At 40.5% G+C, this 26,692-nt stretch overlaps 2 protein-coding genes and 1 pseudogene across 6 annotated transcripts in view; 1 reads left to right on the forward strand and 2 right to left on the reverse strand.

Annotated features, from left to right (window-relative positions):
• The window catches only part of INVS (inversin), a 168,559-nt gene extending 152,896 nt beyond the window's left edge, over nt 1-15,663 (reverse strand). For all 5 annotated transcript variants that reach the window (XM_046023242.1, XM_046023239.1, XM_046023241.1 and 2 more), the window contains exons 1-2: nt 15,456-15,663; nt 11,740-11,869 (exon numbers count right to left, since the gene is read on the reverse strand). In XM_046023242.1, the coding sequence (XP_045879198.1) occupies nt 11,740-11,845 (106 nt within the window). In that variant the 5' untranslated portion in view covers nt 11,846-11,869; nt 15,456-15,663. The remainder of the gene's footprint in view (nt 1-11,739; nt 11,870-15,455) is intronic.
• LOC123953628 lies at nt 5,284-5,432 on the reverse strand (annotated as a pseudogene).
• A 101-nt stretch (nt 15,664-15,764) lies between the features above and the next one.
• Nucleotides 15,765-26,692, forward strand: part of ERP44 (endoplasmic reticulum protein 44) — a 97,452-nt gene continuing 86,524 nt past the window's right edge. Inside the window, 1 exon segment of the mRNA XM_046022872.1 lies at nt 15,765-16,070. Within this exon segment, the coding sequence (XP_045878828.1) occupies nt 15,765-16,070 (306 nt within the window).

Below are 26,692 nucleotides of genomic sequence, written 5' to 3' on the forward strand. Positions count from 1 at the left end.
TGGCTCAGTGGGTTGGGCCTCTGCCTTCGGCTTGGGTCATGATCTCAGGGTCCTGGGATAGAGCCCCGCATTGGGCTTTCTGTTCAGCAGGGGCCTGCTTCCCCCTCCCCCTCTGTCTGCCTCTTTGCCTGCTTGTGATCTCTCTCTCTCTGTCAAATAAATAAATAAATCTTTAAAAAAACAAAACAAAACAAAACAAAATGGCACAGCCACTATAGAAAACTCTGTTTCTGATTAAGTCAAATATAAACATACTACATAGCCCAATAATCTCTTTCCTAGGTGTTTACTCAGAAGAAACAAAAGCATGAAAGCTTATATTCACATAGAAACTTGTATTTGGATGTTTATGGAAGCCTCATTCATAATTGCTAAAAACCGGAAACATTGCCGTTGTCCTAGTGGAGAATGACAAAAGAACTGTAGTCATGTATACAGTAGAACACTGCTCAGTAATAAAAAGGAATAAACTACTGATCTATTGAACAAGGAAAAATCTCAAACACATTTATGCTAAGTGAAAGAACTATGTTTCAAAGGATACATATGGTATTCATTTACAGCATATTCTGGAAAAGGTAAAACTATAGGGAGAGAAAACATACCAGTGATTAACAGTGACTAGGATGTGGGGAGGGACTGATTATAAAGGGACACAGAGGCATTTTGGGGTGTGGTGGAACTTGCCTCTAACTTGATAGTGGTGATTACATGACTCCATATTTGTTAAAATTAAGTAACTGTATACTACCGAGGATTAAGTTTACTGTATTTATGGTATTATACTTCAACAAAGTTTACTTAAAAACAACGGAAGATACCTCCTGGCTTGCACTTGAAGTGAAAAAATTTTGCTACTTTCAAGACAATAATCAGGAATTCTTATATAAGTTGAGGGTAAGATACAAATTGAAAATGAGGGAAGCCAGTTATTTTAAAGTGTTTTGGCATAAACTCTGCTAATGCAGGTGGAAAGCTGATCAAATGAAGTATTTTTATTTTTATTTATCTATTTATTTATTTAGAGAATTTTTTTTTAAAGATTTATTTATTTGACAGAGAGGATCACGAGTAAGCAGAGAGGCAGGCAGAGAGAGAGGAGGAAGCAGGCTCCCTGCAGAGCAGAGAGCCTGATGTGGGGCTCCATCCCAGGACCCTGAGATCATGACCTGAGCTGAAGGCAGAGGCTTAACCCACTGAGCCACCCAGGTGCCCCCAAATGAAGTATTTTTAAAGGGAAATATAAATGCTAGGGGAAGAAAAAGAAGGCGTTGCACTTCTGTCTAGGTTGTTTTATGCCTAAAATTAAGCCATTGTGTTAGCTTTAAATGTTTCAATATATATATTTATATATGTAATATTACATAGTATATATTTAAATCTTAGATGTAATAGGACCCAGAAGTACTTCATAGTTTCTTAGATAACTTGCTTTGCTGATCCAGGTTCCCACATATTCTGGTAACAAATCAAGAAAGGTCATTGTTCTTGAAATCTGAAAGAGCCCTATAATTGATGTGTAGCTCCTGGAGGAGGCAGGTGTTCCTTTTTAGAGTCTTGGTTTTGAAGATGGAGGCAAGTTCTGCATTTGATTCAACATATCTGATAACAGAAGTCCCCGTGCACTAGTCTTCTGAGCAGTAGAACAGGACTAGCTACCATTCCCTCCACAAGGACCTCTAATGTCCAATCCAGAAGACTCCAGAGAGTCTATCCCTGCGTTTGTAGATAATGACTCATTTAAGCCCAAACTCCCTAACAAAACTAAAACATCTTTACAGGTAGGGCATGTTCCTTTCATCACGTGAGCCCTTCTGGGGTCAGAATGATACTTGTAGAGCATACGCAGTAACCAGGGCAATCTCTAGCTGTCTTCCACAAAGGATGCGCACTCTCTATGGACACTTTGTCTGCCAGTGCTGAGCAAAGACAGTAGGACCTAGGATTAGCAGATGATGGTGATTCATATTTAAATTCTCATTAAAAACTTCAGTGAGGGAGAAGATTTAGGAACTGTGGTCACAAGAACAAATGTTGAGAAATGGAGTCCATCACCACACCCCAGGATAACCCTAACTGATCAGGCTTCTTAGGGCCAAGTGAAGCCAGCACTATGGGGTTAATAGTAACTGTACCTCCTAGGATACAGAACTTAGGACCATTGCTATGCTTTTCCCCAGTCTTCTGTAAGGTACAGGGAAACGTCCAGCCTTCTCTGCAATCTCTGAAACACTTGTTTTTGGGTGACTAGTGTTACAATTCCCAACACAGAAGACGTAATTGGGTTATGTTATCACCATCCAAGGTGTTAGGCTTGCCTATCTGGCAGAATTCATGTATTTGAGGAACCTGAAAGCAAGTCTCCCCTATTTACCATGAGAAAAGTGGCATTCAGCCTCCTTTAGGTCCTGCTTTGAGTTGCTTTAGGGGTATGGTAGCTTTATGGCTAGTTTCTGAGTCATGAGAGTCCTATCAGGTTCTGAGCTTCTCGGCTGAAAAAGAGAGCAACTGAGAGAGCCCTGTGCATTTACCTACCTACCCTACTCCCCTCCTCAGTTCCCTCAATTATGACATTTAGCTGATGCCATTCTGGCCTGCACGACTGCTGAGTTTTACGTTCAAGTGAAATGATTTCCTGTTTGGAAGCGTTTGGTAACTGCAACACGCTGTACAAATGGGGTAGGGCTTGGGACGTGAACTAATGCTCCCTGGATGGCAGTGCACTTGAATTTGAATTCCTGTCAGAAGCAGCTAATACAGAAAGCAGCTGGCTTGTGGGCTGTGCGGTTTTAATTATTCTGGCAGCTGTGGGGACAGCCTCTAATCTGTGACCAATTGGCGCTCGCTGAACAGGGGCTGGCGTTCCGCATGTGCTCGGCCTGAACACAGCTCCGAGAGCCTAGCTGGAGCCATGATGGGAAAGCCACCGCCCCACTGCGAGCAGTTACTTTAAGGCTGGCTGAAGCAGAAGGAATAACCATTCCATGTGGTTAATGGAATGGTGTGTGCAGGAACCAGAGCTCCAGCTTAGCGGTTAGAAGACACAACTGCTGCTTCTGGTGATGACCAGGGCCACTGCGCCACACTGTCCACCACGAGCCAGTCCAGCCTTCTTTACTAAACTCCTCTTTGCTGGCTCTCAAATGTTAACCTGTGTGTGGCGTCCGAGATGCATTTCCTCTGCTCTCACCCACTTCTTACATCACACCTTTTGCACTGTCACAATCTTGGGAAAGCGTTTGTGGTCATTTAAAAAGGATTTGCCTATTGTTATAAGGGCAACGTGTGAACGATGGGAAGAGCATAGGATTCAAAACCAAACAAGCTGGTTTGAGCCTCAGCGGTGTGGTTATTGCAACGGAATTTCTTAACTTCTGAGTCTCAGTGTCCTAACATATAAAATGAGAATTATAATAATAACAAGGGACATATTATATTTTGAGGTCACTTGAGATTTTACAAAATATTTTTACATTTTATCTCATTATAGTTGTTGTTGGCATCTTAAAATAGCATTTATACTCATTGCCTCTCTCTCTTTTTTTAAAGATTTATTTATTTATTTTAGAGAAAGAGAGGGTATGAGCGGGGAGAGGGACGGGGGAGAGGAGAAAGAAAATGCATAAGCAGACTCCCAGCTGGGCATGGAGCCCAACTCAGGGCTTGATCCCAGGACCTTGAGATCATGACATGAGCTCAAATCAAGAGCTGGTGCTTAATGGACTGAGCCACCCAGGTACCCCTGTAATCACTGATATTTTGAAATTATCATAGCTATTAGACCTTCCATTAGACCTTGCTATTTAATATGTTAATAAAATATGATTGTAGGCATATTGCTATATTACAATTTTAGAATAGTTTGACATGTGTATTTCAATATAGCTGCTTTTCTTTGGATTCCTATATATCATATTTAAAGCTCTTAAAATATATTTTTGAGAAGGGGTCCAAAAACTTTATCAGATTACCAAAAAGACCTGTAGCACAAAAAATGGTTTAGAAAAATCCAGCCTAGGGACGCCTGGGTGGCTTAATGTCAGTTAAGCATCTGCCTTCAGCTCAGGTCATAACCTAGAGTCCTGGGATCGAGTCCCACATTGGCTCCTTGATCAGTGGGGAGCCTGCTTCTCCCTCTCCCTGTTGCTCCCCTTGCCTGGACTCTCCCTCTCTCCTACTCTCTCTCTGGCAAATAAATAAAATCTTAAAAAAAGAAAGATCGATCCAGCCTAGATAACCATTAAGTTCTCCTATCAAGGTTCAGACCTAATCAGTTCTTCCTCTCTTGTGTTTCTTATTCTCTCTGTGCTCATATATATGAATGTGCATGTGCATACGGAAATACCTCCCTGCCTGGAGGATCCACAGTTCCAATGAGCTTTGGAATCAGACTTCCAAGCTTCGGTCTACGCTCTGTTACTTATTAGACAAGTTACTTAATCTCTCCATACTTTAGTTTCCTCATCTATTTTCAAAATGAGGGTAACAAGAGCACCCAAAACTCTTTATGGTATTTTGCTGGTTAATGAATTAATGAGTTGCAAAGTACCAATACAGGACCTGGCACATATAACATAACTTTTTGAAATGCTGGCTATTTTCATTACTTTTATTAGTATAGGTATATATACATGTAAGTCCATAAACACATATGTATAGAGGCGCCTGGGTAGCTCAGTTGGTTGAGCATCCGACTCTTGATTTCAGCTCAGGTCATGATGTCAGGGTGGTGAGATCGAGCCCTGTGTTGGGCTCCACGCTCAGTGCAGAATCTGCTGCTCCCTCTCCCTCCCCCTCTGCCCCTCCCCTGGCTCAGGCACTGGTGTGTGTCTGTGCACTTGTGGTCCCTCTCTCTTTCAAATAAATAAGTAAGTAAAAAATTTTAAAAATAACTACAAATGTCTATAAGCATTTATAAAACATTGAGTGACTCTAACATTTAAGGTCATTGTTGAGGTAAAGGAAGACCTAACTTGAAATAATGTCACTACTCTACCACTTATGAGACCCCTCGCCCGACCTAACTACTGTGTTGGGAGATGTCATAAACAAAGAGAGAAGACAACTTAGAGATTTGCACTTGTTTAGGACATTGATAGGGCATCAAAAGTTGTGGAGGAATCAGCATGGTGCTGCCTTGTCACTTTACCACTGCAAACAACCCAAACACTACTGGCAGTGATAACAGGACCAATCATTACACACTATGCACGTCTTTGAGTTATTTTGTTTAGTCTTCACAAAGCAAACAGTATTATTCTCCATTGCATTTAGTGATTTTCCATTTTAAGACATTTCTGAAACTATGTAAGACTCGATCATTTCACTGTGAAGTCTAACCTGACAATAACAGTAATAACGTCCTATTTAATTAGCAATAATCGTGCCTCGGATAAACCTCATTGGCTACGATACTGCCATTGAGCAAAGCTGAGGTCCTATATACATTGTCTACTATGTGTCAGGTGTGAAGTTAGATTTTTTTTTCAGATATCCTTGGCATATATCACTATATTAGTTGCAGGTGTATAACATAATAATTTGATATTTGTATACATAGTGAAAAGATCACCGCGGTAAGTCTAGTTAACATCTGTCACCACACCGTTATAATTTTTATCTCGTGATGAGAACTTTTAAGATCTACTCTCTTAGAAACTTTCAAATAAAACAATACAGTATTATGAACTATAGTCACCCTTGATGTTTTATGGTCATTGTCCTCATGAACTCTCACAAAGCAAAGTATTATAGTCTATAGTTTTCAGATGAGGAATTGAGACTCAGAAAGATTAAGTGGCTTATCCAGGGGAATACTGCTAATAAGTGACAAAGCAAAAACTCAAAATTTGGGTTTATTTGACTCTAAAACCCACATTCTTTCTATGATACTACATTGTATAGTAAAAAAATGAATCTACTAAATTCTATTATCAACTATATTGCTGGTATTCAACCAAATTATCTGAGTTAAGAGAAAAAGCTATATATTTACAAATGATAGCCATGGTATATGAGGAATTCATTATGTATTTTACGGCCCAGGACTGAGCCTTAAGTCATCTGAATCGAGGATGTAATTTTGTATTAAAACATTAATCCGTTGTATTAGGTTAGACACTAAAAATTGCTACTAAAATGATGTCTCATTCAGGGAAAGCCTCTTCAGTCCTCCTCCAGAACAATGGGTGGCAGAGAAAGTGTTCGATTTAATTAGTTGTGTATGTAGAAAGAGATGCTCATCTGTTTCCATGGAGTCGAACACATCATTGACATACTTCTCCATGGAAACAGAGAAGGGAAAACAGAAAATGCAAAAGTGAATGAATTCAGTGAGCAGTTGGTGAGCAAAGATTCAGGAAAAAAATAAGTCATCCTGTAGTACTACGTTACTAGTCTAGGAAAGAGAAATAGCATATATTTAGAGATCATCAAGATGCACTACATAAAAGAAGACGTAAGATACACTGAGATTTAAGATGACATAGTTGTTGCTTTGGTAGGGATATACAAATACTGGGAAATGCCAAGAGCACAGGTATGCCTGTCTCTGCACAGATGACATAATGGCAGAATTCTGAAAAGATGAGCAGGGTTGCAGCTCAAAGTCAGTAAGGAGGCAAGGGGATAGAACACAGAGGGAACACATTTATAAAGTAAATTTATCAGCTCTATACTAGTTTCACATAATTTTGTTCTGCTTTGTTTTTAAGGAATTTTTTCCTTAAAAAAATCCTTTTTGGGGGGGGATTTAAAATTATAGGAATAGTTCAAGTTTTGTTATGTAACACATTAATTTGCATGACTGAACCTGTACAACCACTTTTAATTTATAACATCCTCCATGTTTTATTTCCTTTGAAGGTTATTTTTCATTAAAACCATAAAGAGTTCATTTTATAAGATGTTTCTCCTTGAGGTAGTCTGACTTAAAAAAAAATTTCCAATGGAATTTAGCGCGAACCTGCCTCTCAAGCCAATTCAATTTAACTTAATTTAATTCAATTCAACTCAATTCACAATTAATCCCGGCCCTCAGGACGATTATAGGCTTCTTGGGAGGATAGGTACTTAAAAGAATGATTACAACATTTATTGACTCCTTCAACAAATACATCTCATGTCCCTACTATGTGCTGAGTTCTGGATTTTGCAAATACAGTGATGGATTAAACAGACCCCGTCTATTCTCACAGAGGCTACTGAGCTGATAGGAAAGAGATGCTACAATAGTCATACATATAAATACCCAAGTTCAATGAAGAAACACTGCAGAGTTCCAAGAGAGAACATAACAAACAGATTTCACTGAGCCTGGAGGATGAGGGCAGGCCTCTTTGAGGAAGTGATCTAGAACCTGAGGTCTGAAGGATGAGAACGGTATTTCAGGCAAACGCCCTGAGACACAGAAGGGCTTGGTGGGTTTGAGAAAATGAAAGAAAGTCAGTTTTTCTCAGAGCAGAGTAGATAAAGGTGAAGCCAGAGAGGGGAAGAGGTACAGGCGCACTTTTAAATTTTATTCCAAGTATAACGGGAATCAGTTAAAGAAGTCTGAGCAGGGGGGCGCCTGGGTGGCTCAGTGGGTTAAAGCCTCTGCCTTCAGCTCAGGTCATGATCTCAGGGTCCTGGGATCGAGCCCCACATTGGGCTCTCTGCTCAAGCGGGGAGCCTGCTTCCTCCTCTCTCTCTCTGCCTGCCTCTCTGCCTACTTGTGATCTCTGTCTGTCAAATAAATGAATAAAAATCTTAAAAAAAAAAAAAAAGAAGTCTGAGCAGGGAAATGACAAAACTGTATATGGAACTTTTGGTTCAAGAAAAAATGGTAACACAACAAAAGAAGTTCACAAAGTACAAAAAAAAGTAGTCAATGGTATTTGAGCTCTATACCTACGTGGTAAAACTATAACATAATTATTACTATAAACGTCAAGACAGCAAATCACTCCAAGGGGGAATGAAGAATGCATTAAGGGGATACTGGGGGAATAATGTTCGGTCTCTTGACCTAGTGGTGGTTACACAGATGTTTGCTTTATATTTATGTGTTAAACTTATGTAAGTTTAATATGTATATTTCATATATGTATATGTATATTTCAAAATAAGTATTTATTTATTTATTTATTTATTTTTAATTTTTTAAAGATTTTTATTTATTTATTTGACAGAGAGAGATCACAAGTAGGCAGAGAGGCAGGCAGAGAGAGAGGAGGAAGCAGGCTCCCCACGGAGCAGAGAGCCTGATGTGGGGCTCGATCCCAGGACCCTGAGACCATGACCCGAGCCGAAGGCAGCGGCTTAATCCACTGAGCCACCCAGGCGCCCCCAAAATAAGTATTTTTTTAAATTTATTTATTTTAGAGAGAGAGGTCTGTGCACGTGTGCATGCAAAAGCCAGGGGGTGGGGTGTGGGAGGGGAGAGGGAGAGAGAACCTCAAGCAGACTCTGCTTTGAGTGCGGAATATGTCACAGGGCTCGATCTCATAACCCTGAGATCATGACTGGAGCTGAAATCAAGAGACGGATGCTTAACCGACTGAGCCACCAAGGTGTCCCTTGTTTTGTTTTCTCTTAATTAAAGAGTGGACTGAGGTAAAGAAGCTTGGTTGTGGTACAAAGAGTGATAATTGCTCCCCATATCCATTCTGATTTTTCTAAGAATCGAGCACCCTGAATTTTAGCTGGGCATGATGCCATCAAAGGAGAGAGAAGTTAGCTTCCTTTGTCCACGGTGTGGCTCTGTGTCTAAGTCCTGTCCACCTCCTCAATGACAAATGGCTTTACTGAACTCCCCCTTCTCCTGCCGGCGGGGCTATGGCTACAACAGAAGCATCTGCTTTTGTCCCCCAGATGGAAGTCACATGTTGACAATGGCAGAGCCAAGTCCTAGCAGCATCCCTGGATGATTTTGTGAAGCGGAGATTTCTACCCACCATAGGCTGCCCACTTACATTTGCACTATGATGGGAATAAAATATACGTCGACCTTTACTTTTTATTTTTTAAAAAGATTTTATTTATTTGACACAGAGAGAAAGAGAGACAGAGAGAGCACAAGCAGGGTGAGTGTCAGGCAGAGGGAGAGGGAGAAACAGGCTCCACACTGAGCAGGACCCTGGGATCATGACCTGAGCTAAAGGCAGATGCTTAACCAATTGAGCCACTCAGGTGGCCCTATTCTTCTCCCTTTCTTAAGTCACTGCTAGAGCAGTTCAGCCTGTGACTGATACAGTTATCATGGGAAGTGGAGACATATGAAAATACCTAGAGGGGGATGAAGGAAGAGGGAAGGGATTTTTTAAATAATACAGACAATAGAGCATGTTTAAATATTGATGGGAAGAATATGAAATAGAAGAAAAGGTCAAAGGGGTAATAATCACAAGTCTTAAAAAAAAAAAAAAAAACGGTAACAAGTTCCTGAAAAGGTAGGAAAGGATGGAATAGAGAGCACGTTGGAGTACCTTTGGCAGAAAGGGATATTTGCTCTTTTTTGGCAGAAATAGAGCAAGTGCAGATGTAGTCTGATTTGTAGATATTATGCTGAAAGGTGAGGGAGTTCCTACCGAAAGTCTTCATCTTCTGTGGGGAACATAAAGCATTAGATGAGAATGGAAGGAGGGAGGACTGGTGGTCAGAGGTTTTGGCAGAATGAGAAGGTATGAAATACTCTTTATGGAGAAGTGCAGTGTGATGAATGGCAAGTGCGGACTGCCTGCTTGAAGTAGGTAACCACATTATGGTATTTGCAACCAGTTAAATTGTTCAGGGGTTGGCAGAGTTTTATGGATTAGGTCTGTCCACGGTTCAGATTGCAGCAGCCAGGTGCCACCGGTGAGGAGAAAAGACGATTTTTCTAAGGTAAGAATTTTAGTGGTAGATCACGGAATCAGGGCTGAATGGCGGGGGAAGTAAAGACAGAAGGAGATGCGTATTCAAAACTGCAGAAGATAATGGACTGCTAGTCTCAGTGACTTGAAAAAAATTTTTTTTTAATATTTTATTTATTTATTTGAGAGAGATGGGGACAGCGATGGAGATAGTGAGAGAGCACAACTGGGGAGGAGAGGGAGAATCAGGCTCCCAGCTGAGCAGGAAGCCCCACATGGGGCTCCATACCAGGACTCCGAGATCATGACCTGAACTGAAGGCAGATGCTTAACCGACTGAGCCACCCAGGCACCCCTTGAAAAACTATTGTTCCCTTGGGCGCCTGGGTGGCTCAGTCCTCTGCCCTCAGCTCAGGTCAAGATCCCAGAGTCCTGGGATTGAGGCCAGTATTGGGCTCCCTGCTCAGCGGGAAGCCTGCTTCTCCCTCTCCCACTCCCCATACTGTGTTCCCTCTCTCGCTGTGTCTCTCTCTGTCAAATAAATAAATAAAATCTTAAAAAAAAAAAAAAGGAAAGCTATTGTTTTTATCAGCAGGTGAACTGGAAGTAAGAGAGTTTTAATTGAATGGTGGAATGTTTGAATGAGTGACTCAGAGATTACTGAAGATATCTGTTCCAAGGAATAACTGTGAATGCAGGTAGCTGATTTGAAGCAAGGTATCAGGAGATAATGTTTCTGATAGAGAAGAGAAACCTTCACAGAGTATGTAGTAAAAGAATTTTGTCTTTAAAGATAAGTAGGAGGGGTGCCTGGGTGGCTCAGTGGGTTAAAGCCTCAGCCTTCAGCTCAGGTCATGATCCCAGGGTCCTGGGATTGAGCCCTGCATCTGGCTCTCTGCTCAGCAGGAAGCCTGCTTTCTGTCCTCTCTCTCTCTGCCTCCCTCTCTACCTACTTGTGATCTCTGTCTGTCAAATAAATAAATAAAATCTTTAAAAAAAAATAAAGATAAGTAGGAGTGTAGCAGAGAAGAGGATAGGAAGGTGGGAGATAGGAAAGAGGGGAGGAGACAGATATATAGAGAGAAAAGAAAGACAAAATTCATGACATTTTGGGGAATGTAAAGCCTAGCCAGAGGTTAGGGTGCATGGATAGGAGATTTTGGAGAAACTGGAAATGTAGGACAAAAATGAATTCTGATGGAACAAGTATGGAAATTTAAGTAGTATGGACTTTATTTCAAAGCCCCAAGTTGTCAATCATGTCACTAGACACTTGTGTGTAAAAAGATTAAAAACAATATACATTTTTATTTCTTTTCTTGAAATAAAGACTAATGACTTCTGCATAGGTAGAAATGTGGTTTTCTACATCTAAAAAATTCTTACCCACTTATGTCCTTGAAAACTCTCTCTCCTACTCAGTTGGTTCTCTCCCTCTAGAACTTTAATACTGGGCCTCTCTCTCTTTATATATGATAGGGAGAACGTTGAATCAATTTGAATCAATGATAGGGAGAACACTGAGTCAATTTTAAATCATTACAATTTAAGTTATTTGTCAGCTTTAGTACTTTGGGTATATACTAAATGTAAAAGATCATTATCCACTATCTCATTCTAGAATTCGGTTATCTAGATTTCGGTTATTAATTCTTTTAGCACCTTGGAGTACATAGCCAGATTCAGTGTCAAGCACACAGATATTTCTCAAGTACCTTTCACCTAATCCTAATCCATATTCTTAAGTTTCAGGACTTAATTATTTTCTTGTTCAAATTCTGGCATGAAATATAAATAATGATACATTGCCATTAAAACGTGTGAGTACAGTGCAGTTAAAACTAAGATTAACATACTCCCTTCGGACAGAGTTATTTTTAACGTTTCTGTATTCATGGGGACAACTCACCTATGATGAGCCTGTGGAGAGTGCCCTTATCTCCATTAATAGCAGCAGCATGAACTTGAGATGCTAATGAGGAGCCAGGAAGGAACAAGTTCTCTGACCTGCTCATAGTCTTCTCAACAAATGGAGCACCCTGAAACAATGATTTAAACATGACTAGATGCAGAAAACATTTCTGAAAGCTGTCTCATCAGTCCCAAGTGGGTATATTATAAATATGGCTGAATAGAAGTATTTGATGAAGGGGTTGTCTGGGTGGCTCATTCGGTTAAGTGTCTGCCTTCAGCTCAGGTCATGACCTCAGAGTTCGGGGATGGAGCCCCACATGTCGGGCTCCCTGCGTGGTGGGGAGTCTGCTTCTCCCTCTCCCTCTGTTGCTTCCCCCCGTTCTGCTCTCACTCTCTCTCAAATAAATAAAATCTTAAAAAAAAAAAATATTTGACAAGGATTTGAAAAATCTGCAGTTCTGGGCCTACCTAGAATTGCCATATTGTGGCAAATTAGATGACCCTTTGTACAAGTTGCTCATCTGTAAAATGAGAGGGCTGGATGCTCCTAAGACTCTTGCCAGGGGTTATCTTTTTTTTGTTTTTTAAAGATTCTATTTATTTATTTGACAGAGAGAGAGATAGCGAGAGAGGGAACACAGTAGGTGGAGTGGGAGATGGAGAAGCAGGCTTCCCGTTGAGCAGAGAGCCCGATGTGGGGCTTGATTCTAGGACCCCAGGATCATGATCCAAGCAGAAGGCAGACACGCAATGACTGAGCCACCCAGACACCTCAGTATCAGGGGTTATCTGAGGAAAAAAAGGGAGGCTCAGTATTTAATCTTAGGCATACGGCTCAAAAGCCACAGAGACTTTTTCTTTCAATATATATATTTATTTATTTATTGGAGAGAGAGAGAGAGAGCAAGAGAGATCACAGAGGGAGAGGGAGAAGCAGACGTCCTGCTGAGCAGGGAGCCTGACACAGGACTGGATCCCAGGACCTGGAGTTGAAGGCAGATGCTTAGTGGACTAAGCGACCCAGGTGCCCCAAGCCACAATGACTTCTGATTTGATGCCACATAATACTAAACATCAGAACTGATGTTGGGAATAAAGATGATGAACAAGCCACATTGTCAGGTCAAAATCAACTAGAGTTAAGTGCTAAAATATGCATACTTCTAAAAATAAATAAATAGTACTTTTTTCTCTCATGCTGACAAAAGGAAGAATTTTTATTTGTCTCTCCTTATGCCTCTTGACTTTAGGATTTCACTTGGAAAACTACATCATTAGGGTCAACCATATTTCATTGGGAAAATTTTGTTCTGACTGGTAGTCTGATATGGTTTGCTAGAACCTTCTAGAAATGTATCAGCTGCATAGAAACCGTGAGCTCTCCAACACAAGCCTGCAGAGGCTGGATTATGTCAGAAACACAGCATGAAGAATTCAAACACCTGATGGGAATGAAAAAGGGGTAGTTCCATCAATGATGTTAAACTTCCTTTTTTTTTTTTTTTTTTAGATTTTATTTATTTATTTGACAGACAGAGATCACAAGTAGGCAGAGAGGCAGGCAGAGAGAGAGGGGGAAGCAGACTCCCCGCTAAGCAAAGAGCCCGATGTGGGGCTCGATCCCAGAACCCTGGGATCATGACCTGAGCCAAAGGCAGAGACTTTAACCTGCTGAGCCACCCAGGCGCCCCTTAAACTTCCTTCCTAAAGATAAGATACCATATCAAAGTTGAATGCCTACAAGGACCAGGTTTTACCTACCAGGAGGGTAAAAAGTGTAAGAAACAAAAGGAGTCATGGGGAGCGTGGCAAACAGGAGCATACATGCATTATTTAAAGAAAGCAGCTGCTAATCAGCTAGTTAACAGCTGCCAAAAGGGCAGACAAGCCCTCTTCTGATTTCACCAAAAAAGTGTCACTCCAATCTCTGACTTCCGAGGATCTGGGAGCTTTGTAGGAAAAATTTATCACTAGTGATGGTTAGTACTTGTATTGTCATTGACAAGGATTATTGGTTCAAATTCTGCCTTAAAGTCAAAGTGTTTTCTTAATTTTGGTAAAGGTCAGCTTTTCATGTCTTTATTTTGCTGACAATTTCAGTTAACATGCTGGCAGAAAATATGGGCTTTGTGAGACACTTCTGTCATGTCAGAAAAACCACTGTCACAGGCAGGATTATGCCAAAGTGACTTGAAAGAAGCTGCAAAACGGGTGGAGGCAGAAACACAGGAAAGGAGGAATTGGAGGAGAGCTCTAGGCCCGATTCTGTTAATAATAAGCAGCGTGCCTTTAGGCTACCTCAGCTCTCTGATTTTCTGTAAAATATGAGCAATGAAAAAGGTAGACTACGTTGATTCATTCAGTAAGTTGAGTGCTATGTGCTAGGCGCTGTTCTGAACTCTAATACATGTCAATTCAGATTCTAAGTGATCAGTTTTAGCCATATCACAATCCGCCCCCCCCAAACCTCTTCATACCCTTTGAAAAACACACAAAAGTTTGATCTCAGTTATATACATTTCACCCCATAATTTTTAGCACTTAGCACAGTAACAGGTAAATAGCTGGTATCAGTCAATATTTGTCCAGTGAAAAGTCATAGGCTGAGTGCTAAGTCCAGAGGGCGAGCAGGATCAAAGTTTAATTTCTTGGACTAAAGAGGTCATACTCATGAGCATCTGCTCTTTTTAAATTCTCCATTTCTGTATCTTCTGTCAAAGAGGTAGTGAAGTGGTCTAGAGATAAGAACACAAGAATAGAAGAGAGAGACCTAACTAAAAGTCTTGGTTCTACCACTAATTTTGCCACTCGGAGAAAGTTCTCTAGGACCCTTTACTAGCTCAAGAAAAACCCCAAATATATTTACACACACACACACACACACACACACACACACGGTGCTGTTTTTTCGGTAAATAATTTTTATAGATGAATAGTAAAACCGCTTTGTCAACTATAAAGTGCTATAAAATGTACAGATACCATTAACTAATCATAAAACCAGCCAGTGTAATAAATGCTTTAATAATTATAACTGCACAAAACTAGTGGTGCAGCAGTCACAAGCGAAGGAAAAGACTTTCTGATCAGGACTAAAGGGTTGGTTTTTTGGGAAGTTCTCAGAGATGGTGACACTTGAGATGGCATTCCAGATAGAGAAAGGGCTAAATCCATTCCATGGCAGCAGGAAAGCCAGAGTACAGGCAAGGAGTAGGGAGAACCTCAAAAAAGCAGAGTGCCTCCCAAGTGCTTAGTACTGATTGTGTGGTTAATATTTGGGACACGTGGACCTGGCTCGGTGTCTGCAGATGAGGCTGGGGAGCTAACTATGGCCAGATTAAGATCCTCAATTGCTTGGCTAATGAATTCTGTAATTACCCTGTAGGAGCGATCCGTGCATTAGTAGTAATCACAGTCGCACTGAGCTTTTCAGTTTACAATGTGCTTTCCCATTTTATACCACATCTACTCCCTACACAAGCCCAGAGACAATTAGGGATAAGTCATCGACTCATTCAACTGAGGCCCTGAGAGGTGGCCGGACATTATAATGCAGTAATTAGCGCAGAAAGAAGAGGCAGCAGGCGAGGAGGCTAGTGATGAAGGATCAGGCCAGAGCCCAGGCCAGGTGGGCCTGGAGTCTGAGGCAGGGGCCAAGGCAATGATGCAGATCGATCGGGAGTTTCCCCAGCCAGGCCCCTTCCTACTCACCCTCGCCTCCTCCAGGACTCACGTCCCGGGGGCGGCTCCAGGAGGCACTACCCCGCAGTGGGCCGCCCCTCCCGCCAGGACTGTACACTACATCCGGCTGGGAGAGACCCCAGCGTGCTGAAACTAGAAGAATCCCTCGGAAGGCCGCCCGAGGTGCTCCACCGCACTTCCCTCTGGGAATTGTAGTTCCCATCCTCTAAAAACAGAGGTTCGTCGTCCTCCGCCCTTTCTATCCCACAGGACCCCGCGCGCGGAGGAGTCGGTGGACCTGGGACGAGAGCCTGATGGGAAAGAAGTTCTGGATGCCCGATGACGTACTCAGCGAGAGGGGTGTAGGACTACATTTCCCAATATGCTCCGAGGTGGGCAGGACCCGGAAGTGAGGGCGTGCGAGGCCTCTCTGGAAGTTGTCCCGGGTGTTCGCCGCTGGAGCTCCGGGTCCAGAGGACGAGGTGCTGCTGCCGGGAGGATCGTCCGCTGCCGCTGGCTCCCGGAGCCCAGCCCTTTCCTAACCCAACCCAACCCTGCCCAGTCCCAGCCGCGAACCCCGGCGTTACCATGAATCCTGCCGTCTTCCTATCCTTACCCGACCTCAGATGCTCCCTGCTGCTCCTGGTGAGTGAGTGAAGGAATGACAGACCCTTCGACAGACTCTCGGACGGCCTCACGCCCTCGCTGGGGGGAACACAGCTGCCTCCACCCTTGCCTTCCTATTTTTCCCTCCGGTAGCGAGGAGTGCACCCTCCCCCGCTGCCTTCTGCATCCGTCTGTACGCTTCCCAGGCCCGCGGTACCCGAGGCCTGAGAAACCACGGTCGGAGGTTGGGACCTGGAAACTGGAGAATTAGCCTTGGGAGAAGGATACGTGGGAGGGTCATGGGCGAGGAGCTCTCCGTTCCCCCAGACTAACGGAGGTTGTTTCAGGCTCGAGGGCTCATGGACCTGGTGGTAGCTTGAATTGGAAAAGACGGGAGACAGACCTACTGTTCCCTCCCACCCCCTCCCTTTGGGAAGGCCGACAGGTGCTGGGGTCCTGTGAATCTCACGCTAGAGCTCTGAAACGGTGCCCGGGTTGGCAGAGCCCTCTGTTGTGGCTTGATGCGATTGGTTGGGAACCCGGAACTGGAGGCAGATTTGGAGTCCACCCGGGGCAGAAAGGTTTGAAGAGTGGAGACAGTGCCTAGCTGAAAACCTCAGCTCAAGGCCTCCCTCAGATTTGTCACACATCTCCCTCCCCGAAATTTAAGCAGAATTGTCAGTGCTCCTGATTTAAGAACGACCAGGTTTTCTGCATATATTTGCACTCATTCCTAAACTTCCTCACCTGCTTGGCTCCATCCCATCGTGTAAAGGAATCTTTACCCAGTCCCTCTTCCTCCAAAGTACACCTCGAATGTACAGCCTAAGTAATTCAGGCTGCAGGTCAAATTGAGAAAAAAAGTGAAGGACGGACTGCATATGGCAAAATGACGTACCTTTAATCGAGCTGTTATTATCATACAATATTTGAAAATACGTTAATTGTGGTAGGTTTTGGAAAATCGAATTTAAGATGAACATTAGGTCAAACTCATTTTTTTTTTTTTTTTACAATTTAAAAAGCATAATTCAGTGACTCATAATTAAGTGACTTGTATAGCTAGCTGGCTGTATAGTATACTGGCAGAAACCGGCCTTGAAGCCCTTTTCTTGACTTGCAATGCTTATTCCACCATAGCACGTTACACTTTTAATATTTGTATTTGAAATTCTTAATTTCTCTCTCCCCCTTCACCACCACCCCCCACCTTTCTTTTCCCTCTCTCCATTTTTTCTTTTTGATTTGCAAGTCCTATTAAAAAGCCATATACAGTATTTGGGTCTTCTCAGAGAAAAAGTACTATGAAAAACTAAAGGGGATGTTGAAGTACTTTTGAGAACTAAGAGTTGAATATACACATGTATTAAATGATGAAGTGCCTTACTGCCGTTTCTTGTACAGCAGGGACTTTTCCATAGAGTAAAATATTCTGTAGAGGGCTCTTTCTTTTTGGTAATTGCATTAATACACTGTGCTCCTCTTCCTTTTAGAAGTACTGGGATAAAATTCATTGTTATTAAAGACTACTCTCACTTTAAAGATACTAGATATTAATCTTTTCCCTGTCTGTAAAATGATAAAGTGCTCTCAATTGTGAATTGTCTGCTAGAAATTACTTTTAGGTTACAAAAAATCAAAAACAAAAATAAAATCAACCAAAAAAACAAAGGACACAAATCCTAAGACATTAGAAAAGTTGAAATACTGAATAGGAAAACTACATCAGATGTACTTCCCTGGAGTGGTATGTTTGCTTATAGAACTTAGTTTAAGAAGGAGAAAGTATTTATTTTGAAATAATTCATACTTTTTATAGAAAACCTACAAATCTATTTAAATATAAAAAGATTTTCCCCCTAATAATTCTATAATCTAATTAACAATTTGTATATTTAAGTAAACATAGAGGAATAGAAACTTAGAAGACATTTTAGAGAATACTTATAAAGTTAATGGACTTGAAAATAAAGCCCCAAAAAAAAGGTTTAATAAACCAGAATTACAAGTCAAGCTAGATTCAGTTTGAACACAGTGTTTACCAAAGCAGTTTTAATTATCCTAGATTAGTTAGCAAATATTTATAAAACATCTGTTTAATCACTACTTGAGCTATCTAACTGGTAATTCTGTCCTAGTGATGGAACCTGCTTCATCAGCATCCCACCTGTTTAAAAATATATCCTTTATCTTCCCCAATGTACATTCTTACTCCTCCCTCCAACTTCCCCTCTCAGACTTCCAAGTTACTCCCTCCCACATACAGTCATCAAATATCCAAGTTCCCACCTAGCTGAGGTCATCATTTTTCCCTCAAACGGCCTGCACTAAAAAGCCATATGTTCTCTTACTACAGTACTTTTTTTTTTTTCAGGCAAACTGTTCCTCAGCCCTAAAGAACTAAATCTGTTCAGAGTGTTCAGAATTAGTGGTGTTCATAAGATAATAGCTGAAGCATATAATCTTTAGACTTCCTAGTAAAATATTTTTCTTTTCCCTGATCTCAGAAACATTTTGGATTGTAGCACTCTATGCTTAAAAAGCCTTTCTGGGATGGGTAACTAAACACACAAGCTCAATGTGGTAACTTTTTTCCTGGGATTTCATATATATTTCATATTTGAATATATAAGGCAAACTAAATGTCCTTTAGTTTTCATATTTGTTCTTCATGTTTTGTGGATGATTCGAATGCTGGAGACAGCAATGATTCTCTGTTACAGCACTGTGTATGAAATACCTGGACTGGGAAATTGCTTCCAGTTGTGTGTGCTGTTTGTTTTTTTTTTTTTTTGAGAAGGCAGTGATGGGCAGAGTGGGGTGTGGTTGGCAGAGCGTAGGAAAGGGGGAAGAGCTAGAGAGAGAGAGAGAGAATCTTAAGCAGGCTTCACGCCTAGCATTGAGCCATGCTGGGCCCAGTCTCAGGACCCTGAGATCATGACTTGATTTGAAATCAGGAGTGGGATGCTTAACGGACTGAGCCACCCAGACCCCCTCATTTTTTAATTTATTGTTGAGGAACTAGATCCTCTGTCATTCAGAATTTTCCATATTCGGATATTGCTGATGGTATCCCTGTGTGTGGTTTTTTGTTTGTCTCTTCCTTGTGTTTCCTATAAATTTGTAATTAAGTTTATGTGGTCTCAACCACAATTCAGTGTATAGTTTGATATAGTTTGTTTCATTTAGCTTTCATTTTTTAGTTTTCAAAAACTTACTTTCTAGTGTATAATTGTGAAAAATTTACTGCTTCCAAAACTAAATCCGTAAAGCAAACTATTTGGATGAATCTAGCTTCTATTCCTCTCTGTATGTTCTTATCCCTCCTAATGAAAGAAGCTTTAAAATTTTTTTTTAAGATTCAGCAGTCTGCTTGTATGTGTATTATGTTTCTCCCTCCCCTTTGGTAAACCATAGCTTATTATACTTTACTTTTTTTCCTTTTTCAACTTTAAAGTGTATGTAAATGTTAAATCACTAAGTTGTACGCCTGAAAGTAATGTTACACTGTATGTTAACTAACTAGAATTTAAATAAAAACTTAAAAAGTGTATCCTAGAGATCAGGATAGAAATATTCCTTATTTCTTCTTAAACCGGTTATTGCTTCCCTTGGTAGATGTACCAGATCCACTCTTGTTTCCGTTCTTCTGCTGTAGCAAATAGTTCTGCAAAGATTATCTGGTGCATACATGTTTTTGCTAGTGATTTTACCAACATTGTAACAGGATTTCCATATATCCTTGTTAACAAGGTATGATATGGACAGATAGGGTGTTTGTCGATGTGATTGGTGAGAAATGGTATCTCAGTGCATTTTGATTTGATTGTTTTTTAATATGAATGTGATAGAGTTTTTTTATGGGTAAAGGCCATTTGCATTCGAGTTCTTAACTCATTATTTCTTTAGTTGATTCTATGATGCAGCTAGATTGAGAGGCATGAGAATATACTGCCGTCTCAGAATTGAGTACTATTTCTGGTGGGTTAAACTTATAAAAATCTTGGAGAAGATGTCTGATTGCTGCAGTTATTAAAAACTTTTTTCTAGGGGCGCCTGGGTGGCTCAGCGGGTTAAAGCCTCTGCCTTCGGCTCAGGTCATGATCCCAGGGTCCTGGGATCGAGCCCTGCATCGGGCTCTCTGCTTGGCTGGGAGCCTGCTTACTCCTCTCTCTCTCCCTGCCTGCCTCTCTGCCTACTTGTAATCTCTATCTGTCAAAAAAATAAATCTTAAAAAAAAACAAAAAAACAAAACTTTTTTCTAGGGGTGCCTGAGGGGCTCAGTTGGTTAAGCAGCCAACTCTTGATTTTGGCTCAGATCATGATCTCAGGGTCCTGGGATTGATCCCTGCTCCTCCTCCTCCCCAGTCTGATTTCACTCTCAGTGGGGAATCTGTTGAAGATTCTCTTCTTCTCCCCCTGCCCCTCCCCCCTGCTCCCTTGTGCATGTTCTGTCTCTAAAATAAATCTTTAAAAAATTTTTTCTATACTCACCATGACTTTTAGTAGCCTTATAATAACTCAGCCTTTAGATGCACTTTAATTTACTTCATTTTTGTTAAGACATTTAGATTATTGGTTATTTCCAATTTTTCACAGAAAAATGTATGAAAAATATATGCAAGATGTTTACTGCAAATCTCCAAATACATCCTCAGGATACTTTTCTAGAATTATATTTCTTGGTTCACATGATATGTCTGTTCTTTAGAATTTCTGGTACATTGTACCAAATTGCCCTGCTGAAAAGTTGTACTTACGTGTATATCTACCAATAGGGTATGAGTATGTGGAGTCCTCACACTCTAATCAACGGTGACTGTTCTTGCTTTGGTCACAGCTTTTCTGATAATGCCCATTGCTGTACTCCATTTCACCTAACCAAGGAAGTGATTAAAAAGTTTGGCTTTTCATAGCATTTACTGATCTTTAGCCTGTCCTTGATTCCATATAGAGGAATTATCTGTGGCTGGCTGCAGTAACTATATCATTGGTATTATTCTTTCTTCCTGTTATTTGAATGCCTGTTTGCTATCTGCTGTGGAAGAGAAAAATAAAATTGAGATGCATGTCATACTTCCTAGAAATTTATAATTCATTTGGGGAGAGAAGATGTGTGTGTAAATAGTTAGAATTCCAAAAGGAAAGTGATAGGTGCCCTTAAGGTATTTGTGGAAGTGGTTTATAGATCTTGCTACCAGAAGTGTGTTTGTAAGGCCTAGGCATCTGGGTCAACTGTGGGTTTCTTCCAATGTCCTCAGCCTCTCCCTGGCTGGATCAGTCTGCACTTTAACAGTGTACCCAGCTGCTTCATATATGACCATTAACGTAGGAGAAGTACAGCTGTAGATGTTTGAAAAAGATTACTTCTCAGTGGGCGAATCAGAGAAGTCTTCTTGAGGAAAGCTGAGTAGGGCCTGGAAGTGTTGATTTTCAGCCCAGAATGGAATGAATAGAAAGGGTTGTGCCTGGGCGCCTGGGTGGCTCAGTGGGTTAAGGCCTCTGCCTTCGGCTCTAGGTCATGATCCCAGGGTTCTGGGATCAAGCCCCGCATCTGGCTCTCTGCTCAGCAGGGGGCCTGCTTCCTCCTCTCTCTCTGCCTGCTTCTCTGTGATCTCCATCTGTCAAATAAATAAATAAAATCTTAAAAAAACACAAAACTTAAAGGGTTGTGCCTTTCAATAACTTAATAGATCCCTTACTTGAATTGAATACCTGTGGTGTTTCATTTTTAAAGAAGTCTTGCTGTCTGTCTTGCTGACATGGCAAGATGTCAGAATTGGCCCTAAAGAAGTTGGCAAAACCCTTCAGCAGTTTCTTTTAGAACAACTCATTATTACCTCAGCTGAAATAAAATCGTGGTCATTAGTGGATTCTAACCTGCGTTCCAATTACTCCATTCAGGAGGGAGGGAAAATGCTACTTTTCCAAAAGTCTCTTCTGTAATGTTGTGGATCTCAGGTCGTGGTTATGTTATGGTAAAGACTGAAATCAAATTCTACCTGTTTTGATTCCGTTGAATCAAATACTGTGGTCAGGATCTCTGTGATCTTCCAGTTATGTGATATTGTCATTATGTAGAACCTTGAGCATTACATTTAACTCTTTAAGTCATCTGAGTTTGTAGACATGAACGTTACTAATAGAGAAAAGCAATGAAAGAGAAGAAGGAAATCATCTCGAACATTCTCGTAGTATTTGCTAAAAAAAAAGCTGTTGAGTGAATGAATAGTAGAGTGCCAATACCTTTTCTGTTTCTTCATTAAGATTATCACAGTCTAGTAGTGGTAAGGTTGGTAATTGGATTTAAGAGATTTTAGAAAAAGTTCTTTCTTCAGGAATTAGAAGAGTTTTTGACTCTGGAAGAAATGAATTGGAGCTTTATTTCTGTGGTACTCGACAGTTAGTGTCTTGCTTGAGTTTTAGGCAAGAAGGGATGTAAGAACCATGAGTGGATCACATGCAGTAATAATGATGGAAGGTATTAATTGTCTAGAGTTGTGCTGTAAATTAAAATTAAAGGGGCACCTGGTGGATCATTCAGTTAAGCATCTGCCTTTGGCTCAGTTCATGGTCTTAGGATCCTGGGATCGGCATCTCATAGCTCCCGGGGTTCAGTGGGGAGCCTGCTTCTCCCTCTCCCTTTGCCACCCCCTCCCCACCCCCACTCGTGCTCTCCTTCCAGATAAAGAAATAAAATTTTAAAAAATTCATTAAAATTAAATTAAAAAAATATAAATTCCACTCCTCGGCCATAGTAGTCACATTTGAAGTGCTCAAAAGTCACAAGTGCCTAATGGCTACTATCCTGAACAATGCAAATTATGGAATATTTCCATTATTGCAGAAAGTGCTATTGGATAATACTGGTCAGATCTTGCTCTTGAAGTCGGTCTCAGAAACCAAGACAAACTGAAATAAAGAGTGAGGAAAATGCCTCAAATAGTGTTTCAAGGCTTTTGAGGAACATATGTCTTTTCCTCTCCAACAATAATCTGGGAAATGTCAGTAATCTTATCATTGAGCACAGATTTGGCTTTTGGTTGCTTGTTAGCAGATTTAAGAAGGCACGAGAGAATACTAGTTAAAACTAGAAAGTAAGAGTTTATGTGCTAGTATTGATTCTTCCACTCGTTCACAAGGTCACTTAGGGCAAGTCATTTTCTTTATTGAGGCCTTAGTTTTTCAATTGAAAATTGAGTAAGATTGAATAGACTGTTTTGAGAATCCAGTGGGCATTCTGAAGGAATGTGATTCTGACCTTGGAATAAAGAGCTGCAGTTTGTGGTAAAATCCCTTTTTGGGGTAGGGGAGACATCTTTAGAAATGATGCTTTAGGGGCATTTTATTGAGTAATACATTTTACGTAGTACAATTACCTGTAAAAAGAGTCTGTTGGTATCTGTTATTTGTTTCAGGTATCAGAAGGAGCTTCATGAAGCAGCTTAATCTTCTGATTTGATAAATCCACAAATTAATGTGACTCCCCTGCCTGCTTCAAAATGGCCAGAAATTAGATGAGCTCATGAAGACAGACTAATATCTAGTACTTACATTAAACGGAGTTAACATTTGTCAGTCCTTTGGACAAGATACTTGCGTATTTACATGCCTGCCATTCAGCTGCTTTGTTGTATTTGAAGTTTTGGAACATGTAGAGGGAAAATGACCATACCACATTGAAGTCTGTCTCTTTGCTTAAAAGAACTGTTTCAAGGGTCAGATAACTGGTGTGATTTGGGCTTATTCCGAGAAAATAGATTTGGATGTTCTCAGTTCCTTTGACTTCTATTACTGTGGTTCTGGCCCAAGTGCAGTAGAAACTCAGCGGCCTGATGACAAGCACACACTGTAATGACTTCACATTCTGAAAGCGCTAAGAATAAAGAGGAGCTACTTTTTTTTTTTTTTTTAGTAAAAATAATTTTCTAGAAAACTGGCTCATTCCTCAGGCTTTCTAGATGGCACCAGTTTTTACTATAAGAATGGATACTGAGTCTCATGGGAAGTCTGTGATCTGCCCACAATGAACAGAGGTACTGCAGTATCACACAGTACTTGGTTCTTTGTTGTTTTAATCTTTGAATGAACAGTTTTAGAGACCCTAATTTTGTTTTAGAATTGTAAAAATTGTGTTACATTTTAAAAGCATATTTTACTTGTTTCAGAAATCATTCAGTGTATTATTTAATTGTGCCTCTGCTCTAGTCTTAGGATGTCTTCCAGAAGATTTGAATAACTTTTCCCCTAATGATAACTTGAAAGTATATTGGCTAAAGAGAAAGCTTTTTAGAAAGAGTATTCAGTTTAGGAGTCAGAGACAGGGACTCCAGTCTTGGATCTGCTACTGTATCTTGCCTGTTAACTCCTGAGGAATAATACCGGTATTATGTCCGACTCCTAGGAGGTGTTATTATTTGCACACTTCTGTGATTTTGTAGAACAGAAAGTATCACGTTTTCTTATTCTTAGATCTTAGTTTCTCATACAATACCTTATACAGGTTAAGTGCTTCATAATAATTTTGTTAAGTGTATGGAAAAAAGAAAAGGTGGAGCTAGAGTAAGGATGATCAGGAATGCTTAGGGGAGTTATAGTTGGTAAGTATCACAAAGATGAGCCTTAAAGTAAGTGAGGGAGTCAGTCATTTGCATTTATTGAGGAAGAAGGCTTCCAGGCAGGGGCTGAGTCCCAAATGAGAGAGTGTCCCAAGCATACTCATGGACCAGCCAGGAGGACAGCATGGTTGTCATAACCGTGAACAAAGCGTAGTGTGTTAGAAGATTAAATCATGCAGCTGAAACCCGTTTTGCAAAGTTGTGCTTGTTCTTACTGTATATGCTGTTTGCTGATCCTCCCCTCCCTCCCTCTTTCTCTCCTTTTCCCTTCCCTTCCCTTCCCTTCCCTTCTCTTCTCCCTTCCTTCCTTTTTCTCTGCTTTATTTTATTTTTTAAAAATTGCGGACCTGACCCAATAAGGTAGAACTTCCTAATAGTGTTACTAGAAGTAATGATCTCCTCAGCCTTGGCCCAGTTGCTCCTGCTCGGAGTAGTGTAGTGTGCCAGTATTTAATTTACCCCAGTGGGCCCCCAGGTTGCAAAGTTAAAAATATTCTCTGTATGTGGCAGGGTAGGTCATAGCCAACAGTAGTAGTAACTTCAAATGTTAAAACAAAAGTTTTCCTAAACTATTTTTTGATTCATGAAAGAAGTATGCTTTCATGATACAGAAAAGCATAATGAAAATAAAAAGTTCATATCCCCACTGCTGATAACATTTTAATATATGTTCTCCCAATTTTTTTCCTGTGCATATGTGAAAGAACTTTTAATAGTAACATGCATGTTTTGAACAAGGTAGGTTTGTGTTTTTTGCTCTTGTTCAGTCCTGTTGGAGAGTGGTAGACCACTGTTTACGTAGGAATACAGAAGGTGCCCCTATGTGTACATGTACTTGTATTCATGTAATTTGGAAGTGACTCCTAGCTTGACCACTTCACTTTGCAAAGTATTTAACCTTTCTGAGTTTCCATTTTCTCACACATCAAAAGGGGATAAAGACCTCTTCTGCAGAGTTCTGGGAAGACAATGAGACTATTTGGAATGTGTTCATGGTACATAGTAGACACTTCCCGACAAATGTTTGGATGAGAGAATCAGTGAGTGATAAGTATTTGAATACATTTGGTGCGGGGAGGAGTCATTTGTAGATTGTCCATCCAGTGATACTGAAACTGAGGTGCACTTAAGTAATGAGCCAGCACTAGCTTCCAGTTCTTGTGGTCTTCTGATGCTGATAATTGCACTATTATTATACTATCAAGAGCAGGTTAAAAGTCTAACTATTAAGTGAGCAAGTTATCTGCCTACCTCTTTTTTTATAACTGTACTTAGTTTTGAATGTAACTTCAGTATATAGTGACAATAGTTTATGGAGACAGTTGCATTTTGTTGTACAGGCCTTTGGTTTTATAATTGAGAGTACTGGGTTTGAAACCTGTTCTGCTGCTGGTTTGGGGAGGTCACTCAGCCTGTTTGATTCTTAATCATTTAACAAATATTTGCATTTACTATATACTAGATACTGGAAAGTTTCAGTTTCCACATTTATAAAACAGGAATAGCATAATTCCTACTTCAGCTGCAGAGTTGTTACAATGATGTAAAAGAGATAATACATGGGTTTGTAAATAAAAGTTGTTTGATTGAAATATTTTGACTTACTTCAGATGTATGTTTGTTACTTTTCTCTACCTGGAAGCCTAGGTATGTGGTGTATATCCTTTTCAGGAAAAGTTGATGCATTATGGAAATAGTTTTGGGGTCGAATTGCCAGGATAATGACAATACCAGAAGGTAGAGTGACTTTGATGTTGGCAAGAACTAGCTCATTCCCAGCTCTACCTCTTTGTAGCTGTGTGATTGATATTAAGCAAATTTCCTTATCTTTCTGACCCATACATTTTCCATTTTAAAAGTAGGGATGATTATTTTGTAAGGTTGCAGAATTGAGATATATGTTATATAGGATACTTTGCATCATATCTGGCATATAGGAGACTTTTTTTTTTTTTTTTGTAAGGTAATGGATAGAGAAGGAAAGCTTGTCAAGTGGATGGAGTCATCCTTATGAAATGGAGAAAGTCTCTTGGAGGAGGACAG

Source organism: Meles meles, chromosome 11, assembly GCF_922984935.1.
Source record: "Meles meles chromosome 11, mMelMel3.1 paternal haplotype, whole genome shotgun sequence".
Lineage (NCBI taxonomy): Eukaryota > Metazoa > Chordata > Mammalia > Carnivora > Mustelidae > Meles > Meles meles.